This window comes from Carcharodon carcharias, chromosome 7 (assembly GCF_017639515.1).
Source record: "Carcharodon carcharias isolate sCarCar2 chromosome 7, sCarCar2.pri, whole genome shotgun sequence".
NCBI classification, from domain to species: domain Eukaryota; kingdom Metazoa; phylum Chordata; class Chondrichthyes; order Lamniformes; family Lamnidae; genus Carcharodon; species Carcharodon carcharias.
The window spans coordinates 36,086,933-36,114,287 of NC_054473.1; the positions used below are offsets into that span (position 1 = coordinate 36,086,933).

The 27,355-nt window shown below is 39.4% G+C and overlaps 1 protein-coding gene across 2 annotated transcripts in view; it reads right to left on the reverse strand.

The window, feature by feature from the left end:
• dcp1a (decapping mRNA 1A) overlaps window positions 1–27,355 on the reverse strand; it is a 72,653-nt gene that overhangs the window by 30,258 nt on the left and 15,040 nt on the right. For both annotated transcript variants that reach the window (XR_005943569.1, XM_041192018.1), the window contains exon 3: window positions 23,150–23,277. Coding sequence is in view for 1 of the 2 variants with exons in the window: in XM_041192018.1 (XP_041047952.1) it covers window positions 23,150–23,277 (128 nt within the window). In the remaining variant the exon portion in view is untranslated. The remainder of the gene's footprint in view (window positions 1–23,149; window positions 23,278–27,355) is intronic.

Below are 27,355 nucleotides of genomic sequence, written 5' to 3' on the forward strand. Positions count from 1 at the left end.
GTTAATTTTAGAATGTACCTAATTAAATCCTGAACGCCTCATTTATAGAAACCAATTATAGATTAGTTGACTCATTAAAAGCAATGTTATTAAAAGTAGTTATTTATAAAGTCACTTTCACTTTGTTTTAGATCTTCTGTCTGTACAAGATCTTAAACCACACAAAATTCTAACCATCAAGCCATGAAAAGAAAGCAAAACTGGCACGTATACGATGAGCCAAACGGCATCTTTCTGCACTGTGTATCTTCTAGCTATATTTTCCATAAGGTTCAAAAAAATGTTAGATTATGTAAATAAAATGGTTCATTCCTGTCTGCAGGGACAAAACACAAATCTGTAATAGTTTATGTAATTTAATAAGTGGAAGTTTAAACATATAATTTTAAATCATTTTCATCAGCAGAGCACAATTATAGAGCCATGTGCTATTGTTATCACTGATCAATCATTAGCATGACTTCCACTGTTTTGCATTATTTTAAAAATATTAAATTTCATACAGTATTAATTGGTTAAGTGGAAGTTTAAACATATAATTTCAAATCATTTTCATCAGCAGAGCACAATTGTACAGCCATGTGCTATTGTTAGCAGACTGATCAATCATTAGCTTGACTTCTACTGTTTTGCATTATTTTAAAAATAATCCATTAATAAAAAATGCTCTAACAACTAGGTTATAATAATGCAAACAAGTGAAGGAAAATTGACACTCAAAAGGAAATTAAATCCATGCGTGCTTCCAATGTTTTAATTTTGAGGAGAAAAAAGATAAAGTACATTCTGAATTCAGCAGGTTCAAAGAAGAGGGCATGCATTTTAAAAAGTACAATTTCTCTTGAGCGGACACTATGGAATGCTCCAGCAATGGCATGCTAACCCATATCCAGAACTCTTCACACAGTAAACTCCTATTCTCAACTGAGACTAGGTAGTCATCTTGGGTCATTGTACAAAGCTCTTAAAATTGAATGATGTTGATACCGGCAGGTTTACACTCCATACTATCAAATTAATGCATGTGAAATGGAAGCAAGACGTTACTCAGTAGAATAGAGTAGAAAGGGAGAAGAGGAGGGCAGGGACAAGCATTCCCTTTCAAATTTTGCCTCTCTCGACCTCAAATTATTTCTCACAGAGGAGTCTTTTATTTTCTGTTCTCATGCTATCCTAGTTTTCCCATTCTCCCTCTACTAATAGTAGCTTCAGTACCCCTCGGACAACAAAGAATATAATTTGGAGACAGAACTATGAAAAACCATTGCTATACTGACAGAAGTATGTAACAATTAACAGTATAATAAAATATTGTATTGGGAATGGAAACGGTGGTGTTGGACTAAATGCAAGTGAATCTGGTGCTAAAGGCTCAAATAAAAATTACTCTATTAGTATTCTTACTTATCAGCTTATTCCATACATTTTGAAAACTTAGAAATTTAGCATTGCAGGAATAAAACAATAATTTGATTTGTAAATAAACTTGTGCGTGCAAAGTATTTTTAGCCAAGCGGTCTTACTTGTACACTTGTACATATCTAGCTTTATTTCTCAAAATGTAAACATTTGATCAGGCACTGATATAAATATACACACACACACACACACACACACACACCATCTAGTTCATGTTTCAGCTTATTACTATAGTTCCTCCTTCATTAATAACTCTGAAGCTACTAAACTAAAAGATTGTAAATAATGCAATTGTACTTTTATAATAATCCACACGGTAAGGTAACTACCTATTAGATAAACTTAAGGCCTTGTTGGGAAAATCAAATCCAGAATGCAAGGTCCATAGAAAGACATTCTTCAAAACAACTTAAAATTCTATTATCCAGAACCTAGTCTGTTTCCAGTTAATCTTGCTTGGGTAGTCATATCCAATTTTAGCCAGTAAAGTGTAAGATGATCTAATATTGCAATGCACTCAACATCATTAAAATAAATGACTCAACATACAATTTGTCACATTTCCCTCAGCAACAAACTCTTCCCCCAGGGTGGCCCAGAAACAATGTCAGGGTAAACTCTACTATTAAAAGTTCCAAATGCCTCACATAACTGTTGTCACTGATAAGCTCAGCTGCCACTGTGTTTCTCAAAATCAGGCACCATTGATTTTGGCACCACATCCCTCCACCTAATTTTATTTTTTTTTAAGAACTTTGCTCTCCAGCAACAGGAGGCTGGATTAAAGCAATTGTGAACAGTCTGCCCCATCTGTAAATGCACTTGGGTGAAGATATTACTACAACAGGCCGACATTCGCAGTGGGCTGCTGATTTCAAGTAGCTTGCGCTTTCAGAACATAAGTAGCAGTTGCTGCCCTGAACACACCAAGATATTTGCATTTGTTATCAGTAGCTAGGTGGACACAGAGTTCCATGTAAACGATCCACAATTCTTCAGTGATTTGACTGAAACATGGTGTTGACTCATCATAAGATTCATCTCTGATCCAACAAATTTTGGATATTGTACTCATCATCAACTAACATGAATATCGAAAATCTTACAAAGAAGCTACTTTTTAAAAAATGGGGTTCTCATCGAGAGCTCTGTGCCAAATATAAAGGGAATGTTATAAGTGAAACCGACCTCGAACCGTATTTTTTTAAGACTAGAGCAGGTAAGTGTTCACTTGGTTTCTGTTTAAAAGAGTATTTATGTAGTTTTTATATCATGAATATGTAGTACCAAAGGGAAATTAATATGCTGAACTACTTTCTCAGTGATACAGTATTTATGATCTACTATACATTTTATTGAGTATCTTGTAAAACGTTTTTGAAGATGCTATAAACAAGTTTACTGGAATTAGCTTCAGGAAACTTGTTATTTCAAGATTTAAATTTATCATTTAAGACTTTATAAAATTTATTAAATTCTTTGATCCTAATTTTTAAATTTAAAATACAAAGCAAGGAATTTACAAACTATAGCTGTTTAAAGTGTTTTTGCTTATGTTCATCTTTAAATGTGATGTTGCAACAGCTTACAGACATTGCAAATAATTTTTAAATTTCTAAACATATGCAGAAGAAAGCAAAAAGATTAATGTTGTATATCATTCATTGATTTAGATAAGAATTTTTCTGGAATGTACCAGTTGTTAAGTTATTGAACAAAGTTGGGCAAGGAAGCTTAAAGATGCAGCAAGGCTTACTTCTGTCTATGTCCCAATAAAAAGAGAGTAGGATTACATACTTTGAATCAAGATTAATAATGTCAATGATCTTTATTTTGCTACAGGAATCATGTGGCAAAGCTGATAAAAATGTTATTGCTGGTAACATTCAAGGAGAGAATTTTTCCGAATAGGTTTATGCATATTTAGGACAACATAAAATGGGTTTTCAAAAACAATCATTTTTCATGATTGTTTACTTAGTCAGTGATAGGTATAAACACTTATTAATAGCACATCTTTACCATATCTGATGAAGCAACTCAAATTAGTGCTCTACCCTCATTCCACCCAATTTAACCAAGATTAATTAATTAAACAAAGTATCTTAAAGTATAAAGAATCCCAAAGTCATCACATCTTCCAAATCCTAATGCTGGACATAGAAACAGCCAATGTCTTGTCTCAAAAAGTTATCAAAGCTTGCTCTTCAATATTATAAATCACAATGAAGTTATTTCCTAATTAAAAGAAAGAAGGAAAACACTGTTCTTATCTGTATATCACCTGTGTAAACAATTATTTTTCTAACACCTGTGCAAATAGGACATTTAAGATTTGAGACACTTCAATGCTATAAATAACCATCACCACATTGCAACTGGTTCAGATTTAACTTTAAATCCTTCCTGCTATGCATTTTTTTTAAAACCAAAATTATGAAACTTTGGCTACAAAAAGTGGCAAGATAAAAGAAATGGGGTTAGATTTCAATAAAATGACGACTTACAATTGGAAAATTAATCTTGTTTTTAAACATTAATATCCTTCCTTTTATAATTGGGACATTATTGCACTTCAGAGCAGGAAAACAGCCATAGCATTCTTTGGCACCTCCAATATAAACTGTACCTTCTTTGCCTGTTTGCAGGTTCACAAATGAAAGTTTCCTATTCAGGTTTCTTATTTAAACCTGGGATAATCAGACTAGGGACTTTCACTGTGGAAAGACGCTTCTTGAACAAGTTATCTTAATTTTGTATACGTTACAGTCAGTTAGAGCATACATTTCGGATAAACAATAATCCAAATTGAAAGAAATAAAAAAACCTGCATTTATATGGTGCCTTTCATGATTACAGGACATCCCAAAGCCAATGAAGCGCTCTTGAACAGTATTCACTGTTGCAACGTAGGAAACACAGCAGCCAATTTGTGCACAGCAAGGTCACACAAACAGCAGAGAAGTAAATGATCAGATAATCTATTTCCTAGGTGATGGGTGGGAACAGTGTTGACCAGGACAACGCTCTTCAAATAATGCTTTGGAATCTTTTACATTCATGTGAGAAGAGCATCTTGGTTTAAAATTTCACCTAAAAGGTGGCATCTGCAACAGTGCAAGACTCTGAGAACTGCACTGAAATAACACGTGTTCCAGTCTCTGGAGCGTGTCTGAATCCACAAATTTTTGACTTAGAGGCAAGAGTACTACCACTGAGCCAAAGGACTGTGCTTTTGTTACAATCCAGTTAGGGAGCAGTAACTTTTTATTTAAAGTGGACAAAGTTTGAAAACCCAGTTACCCATTAGGAGAATAAAGCCACAAGATTCCACAGTTTTAAACAAACAAAATACATTTTATTATACAAAGCCAGAAAGGTTAAAAAAATTTACAACATCTATCTCATAGTCTAACATTTAGACTTAACATGAGGTAAATATGAATTAACAGGCAAACTGTGGTCCTATGCTGCATATTAGATGGCAGATGTGACCGAGACAAATCCCCACAGATTTTTCAGCAATCCACCGAGACATCAGTGACCACTGAGAGTCACACAACCTCGTTAAAACTGTCTCCCTCATGAGGGATTTCAGCTCCTCACTTTCAAAGATCTGGCCTCTGAATTCCCTCTCAAGCCGCTTTATCTTGGACTGCCACAATGACTGCTCACCTCCCAATGGAACTATAACAGAATCCCTTCTGAGACGGTGTTCCACAGGATTTCCAAAGCTGCACTCCTGCCTCTAATTTATCAGCATAATTCTAGCTCTTTCACAGACCGCTAGCTTCACTAAGCTGCCACCGCCCTAGGCTGCTCCAAACTCCAGTCTCCTGGCTGCAACAAAGTGCTTCTCTGAGCTCTAACTGTCTGGAGACTGCTAACATCTCCCAGGGGTCCTCTGTGAGATGCAAACCACATAAGGTCCAAAGTGCAACCAACGCCCTCTACCAGCAAACACACAGATAAATTGAAACCCGGGAACCTTCTTAAGCTCTACCCATCTCTATACTGATGTAACCTTTGAGGGTTCACTGAATGCTTTTAAAGTAATTTAGTTCTAACTCCTAAAACATCTCTCTGGACAGCACTTTGCAAGCAGTCTAGACATCATATCTCCACCTAAGTTAGCCCACCTGCTGTTTTAAGATCTTGGTTTTCTAGTTATTAACACCTTTAGTCAACATGGCCCTAACCGTTTAAATGCAACAGAATCCAAGCTGCTTTAGTTGCATTTATCCCATTTTCTATGGTTTAACTTTAATCTTCCCACAACTATAAAATTACCTCTAAGATATTAACATGACCTCTAAAATATTAACATGACCAATGAACTAGATATTAGTCACACTCTTCCAATATCTTGCTATGGGAAGAAAATCACAAGAGGAAAAACAAAAATTAAACCATCAGGAGAACAGCAACAAAAAAAAAACTTATTTTACAAAATAACTCTTGGTTCACTGATAGGAAGTATTCTGTGATTTTTATAAAGTTCCAATCATGAAAAATGTCCTCATTTGCTAACAATGAAACGTATTTTTAAAAGTTCCCTTACTTTCAGGCCCCACTTTTCATTTCCATTTGAACAATTAGACCAGAACATGTACTTAAGATTTGTTAGTGCCACAAGAAACATTTGTGTAGACTGGTTTGAAATGAACTACAACATAGATATTTAAATGCTTTATGTTGGCATTCTACAAATTTTCAAACCAAAGAGCACCTTGAAATAGCAAACGGGTTTCATTATATTGGGTAAATTACCCTCAAAAGAAATAATTACCTTGGATAAGTTTATAAGAAAATCACTGAAATGCAATGTCTTTACCATGTTGGTTGCTGTACCTCTGACCAAATATTTATTTCAATGCTAATTCAGAGGAAACTAAGTACTCGGATCAGACAAAGAATTTGAATTTATAAAAGAATTGTATTCATAATGATAAGCTGGAAATTAAAACAGAAGTGAGTTGAGAATCTAAAATTGGTAATTGAGAATGTCTGGACAACTTTGAGTTTGATCTTGGCATGATTACTGTTTAATGGCTTGAGCCTGTATCCGGTATGCAAGTAACCTACTTGTTTTACTCAAATAAAAGCATACTTTTTTTATTGAATAGAAAGATCATAATGTGTTGGGCAATCATTATATAATAGAAGCTGTGATGGATACTATAAAATTCATGGATGAAATCAGATTATCACTTTACCACTGGCCTGCATACATTTGCCTTCAATTAATTATAGTAGGTCCTCCCTTAAAGTTCAGATTGCATTGCTGAAAATCATAACTTTAAGTGAAGTGACTTTAAATGAATCACGGATTCCCATAGGAATCAATGTTAAAGCTAGAGTTAGGTTCCTTCCGCCATTTTTCGCCTGGAAAAAAACAATGTACTGGTTGAAATACTGTACCATACGTGTGTGGCACTGTGCATTCCTAGCTGAAATAACTTGAAAATAAAATACAGCTCTAAATATAAAAATACAATATACAAATGAAATTATTTTAAAAATTTACAGTACTCACCCAAGTGCAGAGTACCTTTAGATTGACCATGCTCCACCTAATGGCAGAAGTTGGTTGATGCAGTTAGCAGCAAAAGTCCTGGCTACCTACTCTAACCAACTTCAGCCACTAGATAGAGCCCAGAACTTGGTGCGAGTTCAGGAGGGAAACCAGAAGCAGGAATTGGGAGCCACTGAAGAACAAATCCTGAGGACTGAGGTAAGAACAGAAGGCTGGGAGGCAAGGGGTGGAGTCAGCAAGGGGTTGGGGGCGGGGGTGAGTCGACCAGTCCTGGATTTAGAGGAGGGGGAGAAGTCAGCAAGGCAGGAAGGCAAGGGTTGGGGGTTGGGGGTGGGGGGTTCATTTAGCAAGACCGTGGAGCTGACAAATGCGGAAGCTGGGGGGTGGGGAGAGTCGGCAAGGTCAGCCTTGGCAAGGGGGGCAGCGGGACCAAGAGGGACTGAGGGCGAGGGTGGAAGCACTGCAGGAGAAATCGTGAGAGCAGTCAGGCCACAGAAGAGGAAGTCTGTGGCAAATTACATTAAAGTGAAACTGGTAATGTTAAACGGACCTGCTGTCAATATATTAAGGACATTAAAGCAAAACAACATTAAATGAGTTGATGTTAAGCAAAGACTTACTTAATGGTGTTATTGAACAATGAGATCAGAGCATAGCCAGAAGTAGCATGTTTTTTCAGAATGGGGAAACCCGTAGAAAGTGCAGAAATGATTGGTCCCAGAACAGAGATTACATATTAAGGGGAATGAATGGGTTGGCACCTTATACATACACACGTGTGGACATGCGCAGTTTCAGCCTGTTCCTGTCCCACTGAATGGAGTTCTTTCTATCTCAACTCTTTTTCTCTCCCCTTGCCCAGTCTCATCCCAACTATATTCATGACTCTTTCAATACCCCCTGTCAATTTAACAATTTCCTGGCCCAAACTGTCTTCTTTCCACCATGAACATTCAATCCCTCTGCACCTAAAGAAATTAACATAGGAAGGGAGGAGGTTCCAAATGGTCTGGCAGGCTTAAAAGTAGATAAATCTCCAGGCCTGGCTAAAACGTATCCCAGGATGTTGAGTGAGGCAAGGGAGGAGATAGCAGGGGTGTTGGCAATAATTTTCAATACCTCTCTGGCCACAGGAGGTGCGCCAGAGGACTGGAGGACAGCCAATGTGGTACTGTTATTCATGAAAGGAGGAAGAGATAAACCAGGGAACTACAGGCCTGTCAGTCTAACCTCAATGGTGAGGAAACTATTGGAAGCAATTCTGAGGGACAGAATTAATCTACACTTGGAGTGGCAGGGATTAATCAAGGGCAACCAGCATGGTTTTTTTTAAGGGGAAGTTATGTCTAACCAATTTGATTGAATTTTCCAAAGAGGTGACCAGGTGTGTAGATGAGGGCAATGCATTTGACGTAGTCTACTTGGACTTCAGTAAGGCTTTTGATAAGGTCCCACATGGGAGACTGATAACGAAGATAAGAGCCCATGTGATCCAAGGTAATTTGGCAAATTGGATCCAGAATTGGCTGAGTGGCAGGAAGCAGAGGGTGATGGTCGAGGGATGTTTTTGTGACTGGATGCCTGTGTCCAGTGGGGTTCCACAGGGATCAGACAAAAATTGTTGGGGTGGTAAATAGTGAGGAGGATTGCCTTAGATTACAGGAGGATATAGACAGGATATAGATCAGATGAGCTGATCGTTGGCAAATGGAATTTAATCCGGATTAAGTGTGAGGTGATGCATTTGGGCAGGACAAACAAGGCAAGGGAATACACGATGAATGGTAGGACCCTGGGAAGTACCGAGGATCAGAGAGACCGAGATGTGCATGTCCAGCGGTCCCTTAAGATAGCGGGACCCGTAGATAAGATGGTTAAGGCGGCATATGGGATATTTGCCTTTGTTAGCCGTGGCATAGAATATGAAAGCAGGGAGATTATGCTGGAACTGTATAAAACGCTGGTTAGGCCACAGCTAGACTATTGCGTGCAGTTCTGGAATCCGCATTATAGGAAGGATGTGATTGCACGAGGGAGAGTGCAGAGGAGATTTACCACAATGTTGCCTAGACGGGAGAGTTTTAGTTATGAGGAGAGATTGGATAGACTGGGGTTATTTTCCCTGGAGCAGAGGAGATTGAGGGGGCACATGATTGAGGTGTATAAAATTATGAGGGGCATAGATAGGGTAGAGAGGAAGGAACTTTTCCCCTTGGTTTGGGGGGGGTGGAAATCAATAACAAGGGGGCATAGATTTAAGGTAAGGGGCAGGAGGTTTAGAGGGAATGTGAGGAAAAGTTTTTTCACCCAGAGGGTGGTGGGAATCTGGAATTCACTGCCTGAAAGGGTGGTAGAGGCAGAAACCCTCATAACATTTAAGAAGTGTTTGGGTGTGCACTTGCGATGCCATGGCATACAAGGCTATGGGCCTAGTGATGAAAAATGGGATTAGAATAGTTAGGTACTTCTTTGACCAGCACAGACTCAATGGGAGGAAGGGCATTTTTCTGTGCTATAGACCTCGATGACCTCCATCCCCCACCAGGTCAGTATGAGAGCTCTCTGCTTTTTCCTTAAAAGGAGGTACAACCAATCACCATCTATTGCCATCCTCCTCCTCCTCCCCTCTCTGGCTGAAGTTGTTCAGCGTGAGAACAACTTTTCCTTCAACTTCACTCACTTCCTCTAACTACAAGGTGCTGTTTTTTATTCATTCATGGGATGCGGGCATCACTGGCTAGGCCAGCATTTATTGCCCATCCCTAATTGCCCTTGAGAAGGTGGTGAGCTACCTTCTTGAAACGCTGCAGTCCATGTGGTGTAAGTACACCCACAGTACTGTTAGAAGGGCAGTTCCAGAATTTTGACCTAGCGGCAGTGAAGGAACGATGATATATTTCCAAGTCAGGATGGTGAGTGGCTTGGAGGGGAATGTCCACGTGGTGGTGTCCCCATATGTCTGCTGCCCTTGTCCTTCTAGATGGTAGCGATCATGGGTTCAGAATGTGCTAAGGAGCCTCGGTGAGTTCCTGCAGTGCATCTTGTAGATGGTGAATGCTGCTGCCACTGTGTGTCAGTGGTGGAAGCAGTAGATGTTGAAGGTATTGGATGGTGCACCAATCAAGTGGGCTGCTTTATCTTGGATGGTGTCAAGCTTCGAGTGTACTGGAGCTGCACTCATCCAGGAAAATGGAGAGTATTCCAATGCGCTCCTGACTTGTGCCTTGTAAGTGGTAGGCAGGCTTTGGGGAATCAGTAGGTGAGTTGCTTGCCACAGGATTCCTAGCCTCTGTCCTGCTCTTGTAACCACAATATTCATATGGCTGGTCCAGTTCATTTTCTGGTCAGTGGTAATCCCCAGGATGTTGATAATGGGGGAACTCAGCAATGGTAATGCCATTGAATGTCAAGGGAGGATGGCTAGATTCTCTCTGGTTGGAGATGGTCATTAGAGATGCACATGTGTAGCACCAATGTTACTTGCCATTTGTCAGTCCAAGCCTGGAAAAGGTCCAGGTCTTGCTGCATTTGGACATGGACTGCTTCAGTATCTGAAGAGTCACAAATTGTACAATCATCAGCGAATATTCCCACTTCAGACCTTACAATGGAAGGAAGGTAATTGATGAAGCAGCTGAAGATGGTTGGGCCAGGGACACTACCATGAGGAACTCCTTCAGCGATGTCCCGGGACTGAGATGATTGACCTCCAACAATCACAACCATCTTCCTTTGTGCTAGGTATAACTGCAACCAGCAGAGAGTTTTCCCCCTGATACCTATTGATTCCAGTTTTGCTAGGGCTCCTTGATGCTACACTCAGTCAAATGCTGGCCGTGTTGGATTTGTCTTGCTTTGTGTGACATACCTGGGCAATTTTCTATATTGACGGGTAGATGCCAGTGTTGTAGCTGTGCTGGAACAGATTTGTTTGGGGCACAGTTAGTTCTGGAGCAGAAGTCTTCAGTACTAGTGCTAGAATGCTGTCATGGCCAATTGGCTTTGCAGTAATGAGTGCCTTCAGCCATTTCTTGATATCATGTGGCGTGAATTGAATTGGCTGAGGATTGGCAGCTGTGATGCTGGGGACCTCCAGAGGAGGCAGAGATGGATCATCCACTTGGCACTTATGGCTGAAGATTGTTGCAAATGGTTCAGCCTTATGTGCTGGGCTCCCGCACCATTGAGGATTGGGATATTTGTGGAGCCTCCTCTTCCATTGCAATGGGTACCTGCATGGGTCCTAGTTATGCCAAGTCTTTATAAAGAATTATAACTCATTTGGAATAGTATGTTCAATTCTGGGAACCACATTTAAGGAAGGATGTCAAGGTCTTAGAGAGTTGGTGAGGATATTTACCAGAAAGGTATCAAAGATGAGGTACTTCAGTTATGTGGCAAGATGTGAGAAGCTGAGATTTTTCTCCTTTGAGTAGAAAAGTTTAAGAGCAGATATAATAGCGATGCTCAAAACTATGAAGTTTCGAATGAGTAAGAATAAACTGTTTCCATTGGCAGAAGGGTCAGCAATCAGAAGACCCACATTTGAAATAACTGACAAAAATATCTCGGGGGGGGCGGGGGGGGAAGAGAGAGTCAGGAGTCATCGAGGGGAGCAGAAAAGGAGGTTTTTTTTGTTAAAAATGCAGTAAGTTGTTATGGTTTGGTTGCTGTACTGAAAAGGTGGTGGAAAGCAGATTCAACAGTAACTTTTGAAAAAGAATTGGAAGACTTGAAAAGGAGGGTTTTGCAGGACCATGGGGGAAAGATCAAAGGAGTGTGACCACTTGGATAGCTCTTTCAAAGAGCTGGCACAAACATAATGGTGCAAATGGCTTCCTTCCATGATGCATGTTCTATGAAGGATTTCTGAAGAGAAATATTAAGTGAAGAACAGAAACATTAAGGAGAAATATACAACCTTAGGGAATTAAACGAGATTTGAAAATGATAAGATAACTGAAATTACTGGTCAATGTGCAGATTTGCTGGGTGCCTAGGATAAAGAATGTTTTTGAAATTTGTGTTGAACTTCATTAAAATATTATTTCAAGATAATGACAAGAGAGGTCAGAGTGGGAACGAACGAGGGCAAAGTAAAAAGCAAAAGGAAAAAACTTGTATTTATATTGAATCTTTGATGAACTCAGGCATCCCAAAGCACTTTACAGTCGATGAATAGTGCCATGGGACCTTTCAGATCCATCTGAGTGGACAGACAGGACCTCAAAGGCAGGGGGTGGTTGGGGGTGGGGGAGACTGCAGTTAACAGCTATCTACTCAAAATCATTTTGTTCTATATTATGGGGCCATTGAAAAGGATAATCAAGTTTCATCATTTCAGTTAGGAGGAATAAGACTCTCCCTGCATCAATGCAAATAAATTGTATTTTTCAACAATGTTCCATGCTTATTTAGAAAAATTAATCTTCCTTTAGATTACACTATTGGCTACATTTATTATTTTTATCCTCTTAATTTGATAATATTTGCAAATAACACTAACAGGGGTCCAGTATCTCAGGACAGTTGTAAGGTGGGGGCAGAGCAGCCAAATTTCCAGACCAGTGTTTAACTTAAACTTCTGGTCAATGGCAGCCCCAAAAATACCGACGGTGAAGAATTCCGGGTCAGTCATGTCATTGAAGATTGTGGGGGCTAGTTGGGTTCTTTTCTTGTTGGACATGATTGTTGCCTGACAATTCTCTAGCACGATTGTGTAAAGACAGAGCTCTAAGTAAATCGTGATTGGGAAAGGTCCAACTCTATTCATGATAATTTGACTTTTTCTCAGGGGAAGCAGAAACTTTATATTATTAAATTTGCTACATCCTCCCAACTTTCTACTTGAAAATCTTATATATCATATTTACCTGTGATGCTTTAAGATGGCATTATGGTAGGAATATAGCAGTTACATACCCCTCAACCCCCCACTCAAGTTGTGCAGCATTTAGAGATTCTACTTAAAAGCCTTTAATGTAATGTTACTCTCCTTATCTTTTAGAGTCTGCTGTACATTATGGTCTAGATCTTCCGGTCTCACAATTATCAGAGACTGGAACTATCGCCCAACGTGCATGTTGGGACCCCGTGCAAGTCCTGACATACTGACCACAGTGGGAACGGCCCGGGAGGTTTGAACCTCCAACGGGCAACTCCCCTGCTTCCTGGAACCCTCCATGAACATATCTGGCTCCGAGTTAGAGTCAGAGACTTCAGACAGTTCCACATTACTTACCTGGATAGTTACCCAGAAAATGTTAGACAAGTTAAAACCTAGTCTAAAATTTAGGTTACTACCTAACTGACACCCCAATCACTCACACCGACTCCCGGCTACCCCTCCTGAAATCCTGACAACTCCCCAGCCAGACCAGACTACTCCCCAACCAGACCAAACTACCCCCCAACACCAGCTATTATCCCATACCTGACATGATGAGCACCTGACCCACCTATACACCTGCCATCTCACCCAGCTGCCCACCCTATCCATTCACTCATTCATCCACTCACCCATTCACTAACATTCACTTCAGACCTTTAAACTTGCCATACTCAGCTGGTGTTGTACAAAGGGGGCTTCCCCCCACTCTACTGTGATCCAATGGCGTTTTCCGAGGGATGCTGCACTCCACATTTCTGGGGAAGCCAGGCTCGGAAGACCCAGCAAGAAACGTGGAGCAGCGTCGAGGCAAGGGAAAGTTCAAGCAGAGCAGCAATCCAACAATAACTGCCGTTCCTCGGAAGATCCGGACCTATGTTTTTCAGATACTGGGATGGGGGTACACTACAGAAGTTTCCTCAAACACTTTCACTGATTGTTGCTGACTGGCTTTCAGCTTCTTTGAGAAAATCCTGTGGCTTTTTCTTGACTAATTACTTCAAAGGCTGTAGAGCAGCTAAAAGCATAGGAGCTATCTCCAAGATTCAACAGCCTGTTCTTCGCCAAATACGCACTACCATTGATTCTAGGCTATTCTACAACCTCTTGTGTTCTCTCTCTCTCTCTAGTTTAGGTGTCTCGTTCTCAGTCAATACTCCTAACCTCTGCTCCCTGTTGGACACTCTTAAATCATCAGCAGAAAATTAACTAGATATCAAATAATTCACTGAAATGGGTGATGAATTGAGGATAATTGCAGTGATCAGTTTTGTTGACCGACACAACATGAAACCATTGAAAATGGATAGCTAAAAGGAATGGAACAAATAAGATTAGAACTTGAAGCTGCAAAATCACAATGGGAAAAAACGTGTCCATTTGGCATACGGCATTATTTTCTCCCTTCTATTAAATGAGAGAAATATTTCACAATTCAACAAAATAATGAAGTATGTAAATTTGGTTGTGTGTGTAAAGTTTGTTAGGAGCAGACTTCAAAAATATTATCAAAGCTGTGTTATTGTTAGGGTTAATGAAGAGGATATTTGTTTCCTGTGTGTATCCTGTGATTTCTAGCATAGCTTTGTTTGGGGGGAAAAGGGAGAGGAAGAATCAATTTGACAGGTTTTTTGATTTTTCTTAATTGGCAGCAACAGTGGAGTTAATGCCTGTGAATTAATATGAAATTAATTCCTAGTAATAGATAGCATATTAAAAATCTCCCTTCTGACTACAATATGTTTTTGTTACACTTTCTGTGCCAGGTTTTTTCTGTTTTAAACTGTTTACATTTATAATGACAAATGTTCATGTTAAGTTCATCATGCTGATCGCAATATTTGGTCACTAAGTTCCCACAGTTCTCACAAACTGTGTTCTGAAAAGGTTGCTTCATCCACTACCCCAGTAATTGAAGTTTCTAATTCAAAATGACTTCACAGTAATGTGGTAAAATCAATCCTAAGACTGGTCTTTAGCGAATGCGTTAAAAAGCACAAAAGTTTTTACTTGAAGGCCTCAGCCACTCTCAGGAGCTGGAGCTTTAGGTTGATATCTTTACCCAGCATAAGAAGCTTAATTTGTTTTGTGCAATCTGAGCATGTGCAAAAGACCTAATTTTCCAAGACACATCAGTACTGCTTAATCGGATATCACGAAGAATAATTTTCCCTCTAGCGCTAACTGCTCAAAGGTTTTCAGAATTTTACAAAAAACTAGGGAACACATTTAAAATTTAAATGAATTAAAATCGAATGTGGTCAGACCTTGACCACAGCTCCCATTTTCTCTTGGACACCAGGTGCTGGTAACGTAGAATGGTTGCACAGGAATATAGAATCAGAAATAAGGGAGGTGGCTGGTGCTTGCAATGGGAATACCCCTATTGGTACATGACCAGCGGGCAGCTCTATACCCTTGCAGTCAATCAGCATTTTTCATCCATCACATTCCTGGGCCATGAGAGCCTCTCCCACTTTGTCAAATTTCCCATGCTTCTCTTCTTCTCTGATAATCTGTTGTAACCATTCCCAAGACTTCTAAAAACAACTTTTGTTTCTCTAATTTCTCTCATTATCACATTTTGCCTTGCAAAAAATTACTTTTGTCATATAATCATTCCCTGTCATCCATCTAATCACAGATCTCTCCTTCTTTTCCATTTTCCCTACTTCCCATTCCTTGATCTCCTAAAATTAAGAGTTTTATGCATTCAATTGTATTCAACTTTTTTTCCATTTTGATGTCCTTTATCTGCAATTGTAATACAAGCTACTCATGTAAATCTGTTACTCTGGGATTAGCCTTTCCTGCCAGTGAAGGTGTTGAATCTGGTGGCAATGTAATGGAACAAGAAAAATAAGGAGAATGTATAACTTTAAAATCGGAACTGAATTTTGATTACATGTGCTGCAGCAATTATCCATCAATTCCGCTTTACCTGAAGACTACACTTGATATTCACTCCCTGCTTGCAACACGATGAAAGAACGATAATAAACAGGATATCCTTTTCACATCCAAAACCTCCTCAGGTCAAAAAATAAGATGTTCATACCACGCATTTCTGAAACAGATGTTTCTCATGTTTAGCCTTTAACATTCACTGTATCTAGATAAGGAACAGCTTTGGGAACCAAATCAGTAGAGGCTTTTCCATTAATACAGGTTCTCAAAGACAAAGAATTTTTAAAAAGTCAACCATCAAGGCACTAGGTTGCTTCACCACAAGAATGAAACAACCAACACTGACAAAACATGGAATAAAAGGAATAGAAGCACCATGGTTATGAAACTGGCTGAGTGACAGGAAACAGAAGTTAATGGTTGTCTTTCAGACTAGAGGAGCTCCCCAGGTGTTAGGACTCCTGTTCTTCCTGATTTATATTAATGACCTAGAAATTGGTGTACAGGGCTCAATTTCAAAATTTGCAGACCATACAAAACTTGAAGCATTGTGAACTGTGAGGAGGATAGTGTAGAACTTCAAAAGGACATGGGCAGGTTGGTAGAATTGCCAGACAAGCGACATGAAATTTAATGCAGAAAAGTAAGAAGTGATTCATTTTGGTAGGAAGAATGCAGGTAGACAATGTAAAATAAAGGGTATAATTCTAAAGAGGGCACAGGGGCAGAGGGACCTGGATGTATATGTGCATTAATCATTGAAGGTGGTAGGACAGGTTGAGAGAGCAGTAAATAGAGCATATGGCATCCTGCATCCTATTAATAATTGCATAGAGTACAAAAACAAGGAATTATGTGAAACTTGTATAAAACACTGGCTTGGCATCAACTAGAGCATTGCATTCAGTTCTGGGCACCACTCTTTAGGAAGGATGTGAAGGAATTACAGAGAGTGCAGAAAAAGTTCACAAAAAGGGTTCCAGGGATGAGGAACATCAGTTACACAGATTGGAGAAGCTGGGACTATTTTTCTTGCAAAAGAGAAGGTTGAAAGGAGATAAAATAGAGGTATTCAAAATCATGATGGACCTGGACAGGATAGATAGGGAGAAATTGTTCCCATTGGTGGAAGCATCGAGAACGAGCAGACACAGATTTAAGGTAATTGGCAAAAGAAGCAATGGCAACATGAGGAAAAACCTTTTCCACGCAGCCAGTGGTTAGGATCTGGAATGCACTGCCCGAGAGTATGGTGGAGGCAGGAATAATTGAGGCATCCAAGAGGAACTTGGATTATTATCTGAAAAGGAGGAAGGTGCAGGGCTACTGGGAGAACACAAGCGAGTGCCAAGAGGCAAATTGCTCCTTTGGTGAGTGAGCACAGACAATGGGCCAAATGGCCTCCTTCTGTTTCGCAAACATTCTATGATGCTTTGACTCCACGTTAAATATCATACTCGCTATTGCAGATTGACCAAAGTTTTATATGTACATTTCAATAATTTATCTGGATCACAAACGCACTCCTTACTTTGTGGGTCACACCATAGGTAACCGAGTAATACTTGTAAAAAGTATTTTATCACCAAGATGTTGCAACATCAATGTCAGAGCAAAGCGACAGAGGTCCAATCATTCGACCCATCGAGCCTGCTCCACCATTCAGTAAGATCATGGCTGATCTGATTGTGGCCTTAACACTACATTCATACCTGTTCCCCACAACCCTCAATTCCCTTACAAATTAAAAATCTGTCTAACTCAGTCACCACTGCTCTCTGTGGAAGAGAATTCCAGTAACAACCCTCACAGAAGAAATTCTTCCATATCTCCATCTTAAATAGGATGCCACTTATTTTTAAATCATACTCCCTAGTTCTAGATTCCCCCAAGAAGGGAATCATCCTCTCAGCATCTATCATGTCAAGTCCCCTCAGAATCTTAACTAATAAAAAACAGAAAATGCTGGAAAAACTCAGCAAGTCTGACAGCATCTGTGGAGAGAGAAACAGAGTTAACATTTTGAGTCCATATGACTCTTCTTCAGAGCTAAAAAGGAGTGACTCTTCTAACTCTGACTTCATACCTTTGTAATTCCTTTTATTTAAGTTTAAGACACATGTTTCAGACCCACATTCCTCACCCTCAAACTGAATGTGAAATTCTATCATGGTATGATTACTCTTACTGAATGGATCCTTTACTCTGAGGTCATTATTTATTCCTGTCTCATTACACACTATAAGGTCTTAAATAGCCTGCTCTTTGGTTGGTTCCAAAACTTATAATTCGAAGACTACACTCTATGAACTCATCCTCCTTGTCAATTTGATTTGTCCAATCTATATAAAGATTAAAATCTCCTGCTATTATTGCAGTAACTTTCTTACAAACCCCATTATTTCTTGATTTACACTGTCCTACAGTTTAGCTACTGTTAGCGGACCCATAAACAACTCCCACCAGTGACTTCTTTCCTTTGCTATTTCTTATCTCCACCCAAACTGATACTACATCTTGATCCTACAAACCAAGATAATTTCTCAGTACTGTTTTGCTCTCATCCTTTATTTAGAGTTACCTACCTCCTTTTCTTTCCTCCTGTCCTTCCAAAATGCCAAATACCCTTGAATATTCAAGTCTCAAGACATGGTCACTTTGCAACCATGCTTTTGTAATGGCTATCATATCATACTTACTTATTTCTATTTGTGCTATCAATTCATCCATCTTGTTACGAATGCTACATGCATTCAGATAAAGAGCCTTTAATTCTATCTTTTTACCGTTTTTTCTGACTCTGAACTTATTTGCTAGTACATTCTTATGTTTGTATGCTTCGTCCCTTCTGTCACATTCTGATTATCATTAACTATAATCGCTACCCTGCACAAATCTCTGGTCCTTTCTTTTTAAACTTTCCATATCTCCCCTCATTTAAACCCTTGCCCCCCCAAACTATTTAGTTTGAACCCCTCTCTTGAGCTCTATTTATACAATTTGCCAGTTCACTGGACCCAGCGCAGTTCTGGTGAAGGCCATCCCAGTAGTACAGCTCCCTCCTTCCCCAATACTGGTGCCAGTGCCCCATGAATCAAAACCCATTTCTCCCACACCAATCTTTGAGCCACACATTCAACTCTGATCTTATTTGCCCTATGCCAATTTGCTCGTGACTCAGGTAGTAATCGAGATTATTACCTTTGTGGTTCTGCTTTTTAGTTTAGTTCCTAGCTGTTCATACTCACACAGCAGAACCTTTCTCTTAATCCTACTTGTGTCATTGGCACCCACATGGACCACAACAACTGGATCCTTCTCCTCCTTCTCCAAATTTCTCCCCAGCCCTGAGGAAACATGGTGGCACCGGGCAGGCAATACGGCCTTTGGGACTCATGCTCTTGGTTGCAAAGAACAGTATCTATCCCCGTAACCATACTGTCCCCTATTACAACTACATACCTTTTTACTTCCCCCATTTGAATGGCTCCCCACTATGGTGCTATGATCAGTTTGCTCATCCTCCCTGCAGTACCTGCTCTTCTCCACACAAGCTGCAAGAACATCAAACCAGTTGAACAGTTGAAAGGGTGAGGCTCCTCCATTGCTACCTTGTGTTCTCATACCTGCCTCACTTGCAGTCATACCCTCAGTCCCTGACCACGAACCAAATCAGAAGTACCTAGCCTAAGGGATGTGGCTGCCCTGGAACAAAGCATCCAGGTAACTTTCTCCATCCCTGATGCATCACAGTGTCAGAAGCTCAGACTCTAGCTTATCAGCTCTGAGCCAAAAGTTCTGCGAGCTGCCGACAATTACTGCAGATGTGGTTGATCTGGATCACACAGGTATCCACCAGACCCCACATGCTACAGCTGCAACACATTATTGCGTTTTATTTAACTAATTAGGTTTCAAGTTTAGAACTATCACTCAACTGTTATCTGTAGTTATAAGAAGTTAAGCTATCAATTATAAGAAGTTAAGCTATCAATTATAAGAAGTTAAGCTATCAATTTAATACAATACTTATATCTGCCCAGTACTGGTTTAAACTATTGCCCCCATTTAGAGGAATAAAATCTTCAAACTCACCAACTAATCACCCACCCACTCACCTATTTAATGCCTTTGAATACTGTTACAATCCTGTTAGAGGCCATTAACATTTAAAGAAATCCAAACACCCAGCAACTAACCAACAGAACTAAGGCACAACATTTCATATTTTAAAACAAAAATAAATTTTATTGCATTTCAAAAAGAATTAAACAAAGTAAGTATTATTAACTTAACATTACAGCTTATAAAGACTAATGCCATAAACTCAATTCTACTTTTTACTTCCCTCCCCTGTACCAAGAGTTTTATCTTACAAAATCTTGAAGGCTCCTTCACCTCTCCTGGGACCAACCTGTTCTCCAGAATTTACTTTATGTCTCCTTAGCATTACAGATATTCCTCCTCAGTAAGCTTCCACGTATATCCTTCCATTAGATTCTGGCTATGTGAGCCTCCAACTCTTCTTTATAGACCTCATGACTGTGGATGCCTCAGAACTTTGTTCGGGTTGCTGCCAGATATCTAACTCCCTTTCCCTAGCTTTCCAAGCTAACTTTGCTGACTGCTTTCTGCCACAAGGCTCTGTGAGGACCACTAGGTTTCTTCCACTAGCTGCAAGCTAGAGCAAACCTTCCAGCTCCTTTTCCCTCATGAAATCAAAAACTGAACTGCCTGCTTCTGTCACCAAAACACACACAGCTAAATTAAACAAAAGAACCTTCTAACAAAGGTTACACCCTTAATCTTGGCAACATGATACGTCTTGGGATGATTCAACCAGAAATGTAAACAAATTATTTTACCTTCGAACTATTCTTTGAATTCTATAACCTATATAAATAATTTCCATTCTCTAATGGAGCCTTATGACTCCCTTTCCCAAAATTGCTAGCCTTTTGCTTCTTTTATGGAGATAATGATAGACACTCTGGCTCTATCCAGAGGTCCAGAAACAGGTCACCCATTATTTAAGCTTTCTACTCGCCCCACCCGCCCAACCATCAACTCTGACCTTGCACAATAAATACAAGTTAGCTTTTAACTGTAATTAATTCCAAACTTGTTTGAATTGTATTTACTTCAGGGTTTCTCAATCAGGTGTCCCAATTTACTACAGTTAAAATTTTAATTCCTTTAATGGCTCGAGTGCAAATGATGGAAGAGTTGCGGGGGTGGGGGCTGCTCACCCTCTCTCCCGTCCACTGGAAGGAAAGTCGGCCTGAAGTAGACATGCAATGAGGAAGCACGCTGCGGGTAGGCTAAAAAACAATCTGATTGGCTGGCAGCGCCAGTAGTGGGCACTTTCGGGATTGCAGGAAGAAGCCTTACGAGGATCATGGCTGTCCAGAATAGGCAAGTCCCAGGGTTTTAGGGTGGGGAGGGATCCTAGAACCCAGGGGAAGGGAGTGTAGGGGCAAAGTTTTATAGGGTAGGTGGCATGCAAGTGGGTGGTTGACATCCTGTTTGGGGGGTGGGGGCTGCTCCGATGCGCACAAGGCACCTCCCAAATGAGTTGCCCAACCTTCCCTTCCTGCCCTTTTTTCATCTAGGGGTTAAAAAAGTCTGCCCACCCCGTCCAACTGCCCACGCCAACTGTATTATGGTGTGGGCAGCATATTATTCAGGTCAATAGGCTTGCTAACAAGCCTGATTGACCTTTAATTATTCATTTAAGGGGCCGGTGCTTTGTCACCCACCTAGCATATTATGGGAAGCGGGTCAGGGTGGGTGGGAAGGTGGTGGGCTTGCCATCTGAGCTATTATGAGCTTCAGCACATTGTTTTTGTTCTATTGATCTCAGTGATTCAGCACTACACATATATCCCTCAATGTTGATTTTGGTACAGTGAACCCATATTACATATGAGAAAAATGTTCTAAATCAAATTGAATTCATAAAATAAATCAGTATCTTAAATAACTTTGCAAAAGTCATTAAATAGAATTTACAACACAGGATATCATTCAGCCCATTACAGTGTTCCAACTGCAGCTTCCAATTCTAATCCCATTTCCATGCACCCTTTCACACACTTTTGTCTTCAGCTAATTAACCAATTCCTACATTACAATAGTGACTACATTTCTTCAAAGGTACTAATAGCTGTAAATCACTTTGGGACATCCTGAAGTCATGAGAGATGCTATAAAAATGCAACATTTCCAATCATTACAGCCTATGCCACAACAGTCACTTACTGTAAAATATCAATGGTCATTTGTCATAACAACAAGGAAAATTAACATTCTATATTTCTCCTTTTTTTTGAGATAAACCTAAGTTTGTACTGTTTGTTAGCAATTTGCCAATCTGGAATCAATCTTAATATCTACTCCATTACAACCGTTGGTCTTGGTACTGAATCTGCCACCTCTTTGCCAATTTATGCCCTACTGTAAACTCTTGCATTCTACCTGGAATATTGCCATTTAATTTGCTGTTTAATTTGACATCAACAAACTTCACCTTTAGCCACAGGGAAGATTTTTGAAGATAATGGGATCCCCAGAGCAGACAATTTTCTGATGAACAATCCACAACAGCACTGGGAATCAACATACACACTTGTTAGATAAGCTCAATACCGTTTCCCTCGACTCTGGAACAATGCATACAAGAACTGTAGTGAACTTTGTTCATTTCAGAAAGGTGAAATCTACACTATTCAATACTACAAATTTTTGCTTGTAACAAGTCTAAATACATGTAATAGCATGAAACATCAAAGCTTGAAATCTGGATCAACTGCAGCCCAAGGGTGGCTACTTTCTCTAAATTATTTTTTTTTTAAATTTAAGTGCAGTAAACTGTTATCTTAATATATTCTTAAATCAAGTTACTTCTGAGAAGTTTAATTCTAGTAAATCTTAGAAATGTCATTTTCTGTAGTTTATTTTTTGACATCGATCATGTTAAACTGTTAAAAGGAATCCAGAAAAACTATGATATAGTTGGAACCCCAATTTAGAAAACAATTCCATATCAAAGGACAGTTCTCAACTGCATGAGAACTTAATGGCATAACAGTTAAAAACTATTGTCTGATTAACTGTAAATCACAATCCAATATTTAAAATTTAAATGGTTTTGCTCATCAGCTCAGGATGTTAGTGCTGAGGATTGAAACAACTTCCACATCATTCATTGTCAGAATCAAGCACAGTCAGATGCAGACCAAATGTCCTTCTACTCTTTCCTGGCAATATGTCTCAATCTTAACTTCAGATAAGTACCCTCTAACTCTACATTTTTCCCCATTTCAGCAATAATGAGCAAACCATTTGGTAACTGACCTGACAATTTGAACATTGCAAGTTTAAAATATATCAGTACTTACAGTTTGAATTTCTATAGAGAAGAAATGGGTCTTGGAGCTGAAATTCCAGATCTTTGTTGATGGGTTCAACTAAATTTTTCATGTTAAGTCGATTCATGATTGTAAAGCCATGGTAAGGAGAAGCTGACCTGTGAAGAAACATATTTTTTTAATATACATATAATATAAACTTACAAGGTCACATATAATGTAGACAATTCATACTTAGCACCTTCCTGCAGAAATGAACATAATTTTCCTATTCTCTTACTAATAATTTTTTCACCAGAGTAAAGGGAAACTGTTTTCTGAGACTGTATAGGGTCTGATGCAGCTAACCACAAGTTCATAATTCAAATAACCTTCTGCCTCTCTCCTTAATAGATTTCCAAACATCACATACCACTCAGTCTTATAATGAAAATAGTAAATCCACTCAGGCTACCATAGGAAGCCACTGGGATGCATATGAGTATGCTTTGGGGATCAATATGTGAACTGGTTCCCTACAGTTCTCCTTTTATATTGCATAATCAATTCCAACCAGCTAGTCCAAGTTGCAAATGCTCAGCAGTAACAACTTCCCTTGGCATCTTGTAACCGCAGGGATACGTTAATAATGAAGCAGCTGAAAAAATGGTTTTTTCCAGAAGTCATCTTCTTTTTACTATGTCATTATAATCATGAATCTACTTCACTCCATCTCACTAACTCAGCAAGATTTAACCTTGGCTGGGCCATATCAGTGCCAAACCCACTGACACTAATGTCACCTCAGACAGAACACAATTCAATCTTCTCTGGAAAATCTGCTGGCCTATTATCCTAATGAAAGTTGGCTAAGATCAGTGAGGCTACAAAGAGTGCTTGGGAGAATTTGCATCTTGCTGCATATTTTTCTACAAATTACCAATTATTTCCAAAATTGTGTGTCCTAGTAGGCAGATTTCTTAAAAAGAAAATATTTGAATTTTTAAAGCACCTTTTGTAACCTCAGGACATCCTACAGCCAACACAGTGGCAACACGTCGAACTACTGTTGTATTGTCGGAAACACAGCAGCCCATTTTACATACAGCAGCATCCCACAAACAGCAATCAAATAAATCATCATAAAGTCTAGTTTAGTTACATCAATTGAGGGATAAATATTGAGTGTCTACTAATTTCAGCCAATAAGTGTCAGCCAATAAGTTAAAGACCGGGGTGAGACTTTCAGAAGGACACAAAGAAAGTCTATTTACTCAACAAATTGCAAGGCAAAGTCTTTACTCAGCAGAGTCCATTTAAACAATGTATTACAGTAATGAGTCCATTTAAACAGGGTGTCTACGAAACACAGCAAACAGGACTCAGGGCTGTAATTACAACAACTACTCCAAATAAAAACATAATGATTTGTCAGCAAAATGCAGTGAGTAAAGGATAGTTTCATACAAATTGTGTGCGCAATAGGAACCCAAGTCACTTCTAACAATGTGGTCTCCAGGCATGACTGACAGGGGAATTACCCAATCCTCTCCCATTCTTACCAAGCATGGTAGTGTGACTACATTTTTTTCCTTTATTCTTTCATGGGATATGAGTATCACTGGCAAAGCCAGAATTTGTTGCCCATCCCAAATTGCCCTTGTAATTAGTGTTTTGCTAGGCCATTGCATAGAGCAATTAAGAGTCAACTACATTGCTTTGGGTGTGGAGTCACATGTAGGCCAGGCCAGGCCAGGTAAGGACAGCAGACTTCCTTTCCTAAAGGACATTAGTGAATCAGATGAGTTTTTGCAACAATCAATGATAGTTTTCATGGTCATTACTGAGATTAGTTTTCAATTCCAGAATTATTAGTTGAATTTAAATTCCACCAGCTGCCGTGCTGGGATTAGAACCCATCGCCCCACAGCATTAGCCTGGGCATCTGGTCTCAAGACCCATCTTTGGGGATATCATTAATTTATTCCTGAACTCGAGATAATGTTAAGCAAACAGAAACACAAAATCCCAGCAAGGAAAAGTAAAACATCCCAGAAAGGGACAGAGCACTAGGAAATACAGCTGCTTTTAAAATGGAGGAGCTATTTATCTATTTTCCTTACCATGATAACTTGCAATGTACATAGCATTTTTAACATAATAAAACATCCTGAAGCACTTCACAGGAGCGTAATCAAAACACAATTTGGCACCAAACCACAACAGGAGACATCAGGAGGATGACCAAAAGCGTGGTCAAAGAGATAGAGAGGCGGAGAGGTTTAGAGAGGGAATTCCAGAATTTGGAGCATACAGTGACAAACACTATTTTTCATCAGAATGAAGGTAATTTGGCAATTCCAAAGCTACTGTCCTTCACTCCTTCTAATATCCCAAGGAATTTTTCCCTCTGGCTCCATTTATTTTTCCTGTTGTAGTGAAGACAAAATAGTGAAACAATATTATCATTACTTAAATTTCCACTACTTATTCTAACTGCTATTTGGCCCATTTTTCAGAATAAATTTGATCTACGCATGCAGCTTCCATGTCAAATCAATAATTTGTCATCCAATTAGAGCACCTACTCGTTGTCTCTTACTATCAACCCATCTCAGAATATTGTGATGAGCTACATTGTACTTTTCAAGAGTTAAGTGCAAAGCTACATGCTTCAGTGTATTACAGAAGAAATATTTTGCTGAAGTCCCAATACACACAGGTATAACTGAAGCAACATTATTATTCAATACCCGCCCTGACATCAAAGCAATTTGTAATTTGTCAATTATGTTGAGGATCTCATTTCTTAAGTCTGGGTAGCTCTAATCATCCTGCTGGTAGCACACTTGCTCAAGTTAAATAATACGGAATCTTTCAATAAGCTTAATTAAACTGTACATTGCCACAGACAGCCATCCTGTGTTTAAAAAAAAATCAATGCACAGTCAAACCTTTTGCCATCCTGTGTTTAAAAAAAAATCAACGTACAGTCAAATCTTTTTATAATGTTGAGAATACTTAATTTAAGTAAAGCAGGACTCTCTTTCTCCAACATATTGGTTCTGCTTTTAAAAATGCCTTTTCCAGGGTGATACACTAGTACTCATTGAAATAAAAAAAACTGCTTGAATGCGATAAGTAACAAGTTACTTAAAGTTGGTGGTAAAGCCTAAGCCTGCAAGAAACCAAATGGTTATTACCAGTTGATCTGCATATGTGAAATTGAAGAAAAATTAATCTTTTCAAAAGGTTTTTAATTTTAAAATTTACTGCACATTGTACATCCCCACTTTGCACACTAATACCATTTGTAGTTTTACTGTACTGATTGTAAAATAACAGAATTTTAATGTTATTGTATGTTTTGGATGCACCCCAGTACATTGCATTTCTAGTAAGTATAAATCAATTTCACAAAATTTGATGTACAGTAGATATCCACAGACATTACTATATTTCTCAATCAGAAATTATTTGACCAAACAGAAAATACATTTACCAAATTTGAAGCTTATCACCCACTGAATTAACCAGTCCTATGCTACAAAGATCTGTACTATGTTTTCCATGAATTTTTTGCAGAGTTACATATAAGAGAGCTCCGTGGGAATACTTCTTCACCAGACGAACGAACTTCCCATGGCATTGCTACCATTGGGTGTGAGGACATAGGCTCTTCTTCTTTCATGGGATGTGAGCGTCACTGGCTAGGCCAGCATTTATTGCCCATCCCTAATTGCCCTTGAGGTGGTGCTGGTGAGCTGCCTTCTTGAACTACTGCAGTCCATGTATTGTAGGTACACCCATAGTGCTTTAGGAAGGGAGTTCCAGGATTTTGACCTAACGACAGTGAAGGAATGGTGATATATTTCCAAGTCAGGATGGTGTGGGGCTGGGGCAGGCGGGGGGGGGGGGAGACTTGCAGGTGGCGGTGGTCCCATTCATCTGCTGCCTTTGTTCTTCTAGGTGGTAGAGATTGAAGGTTGGCAGGTGCTGTGGAAGGAACCTTGATGAGTTGCTGCAGTGCATTTTGTAGATGATATACATTGCTGCCACCATTGCTGAATGTTTAGTGTCAATCAAGCAGGTTGCTTTGTCCTGGGTAGTGTCAAGCCTCTTGAGTGTTATTACAGCTGCAATCATCCAGGCAAGTGGAGGGTATTCCATTACTCTCCTGACTTATGCTTTGCACATGGCGGGTAGAGTCAGTAAATGAGTTACTTGCCACAGAATTCACAGCCTTTGACTTGCTCT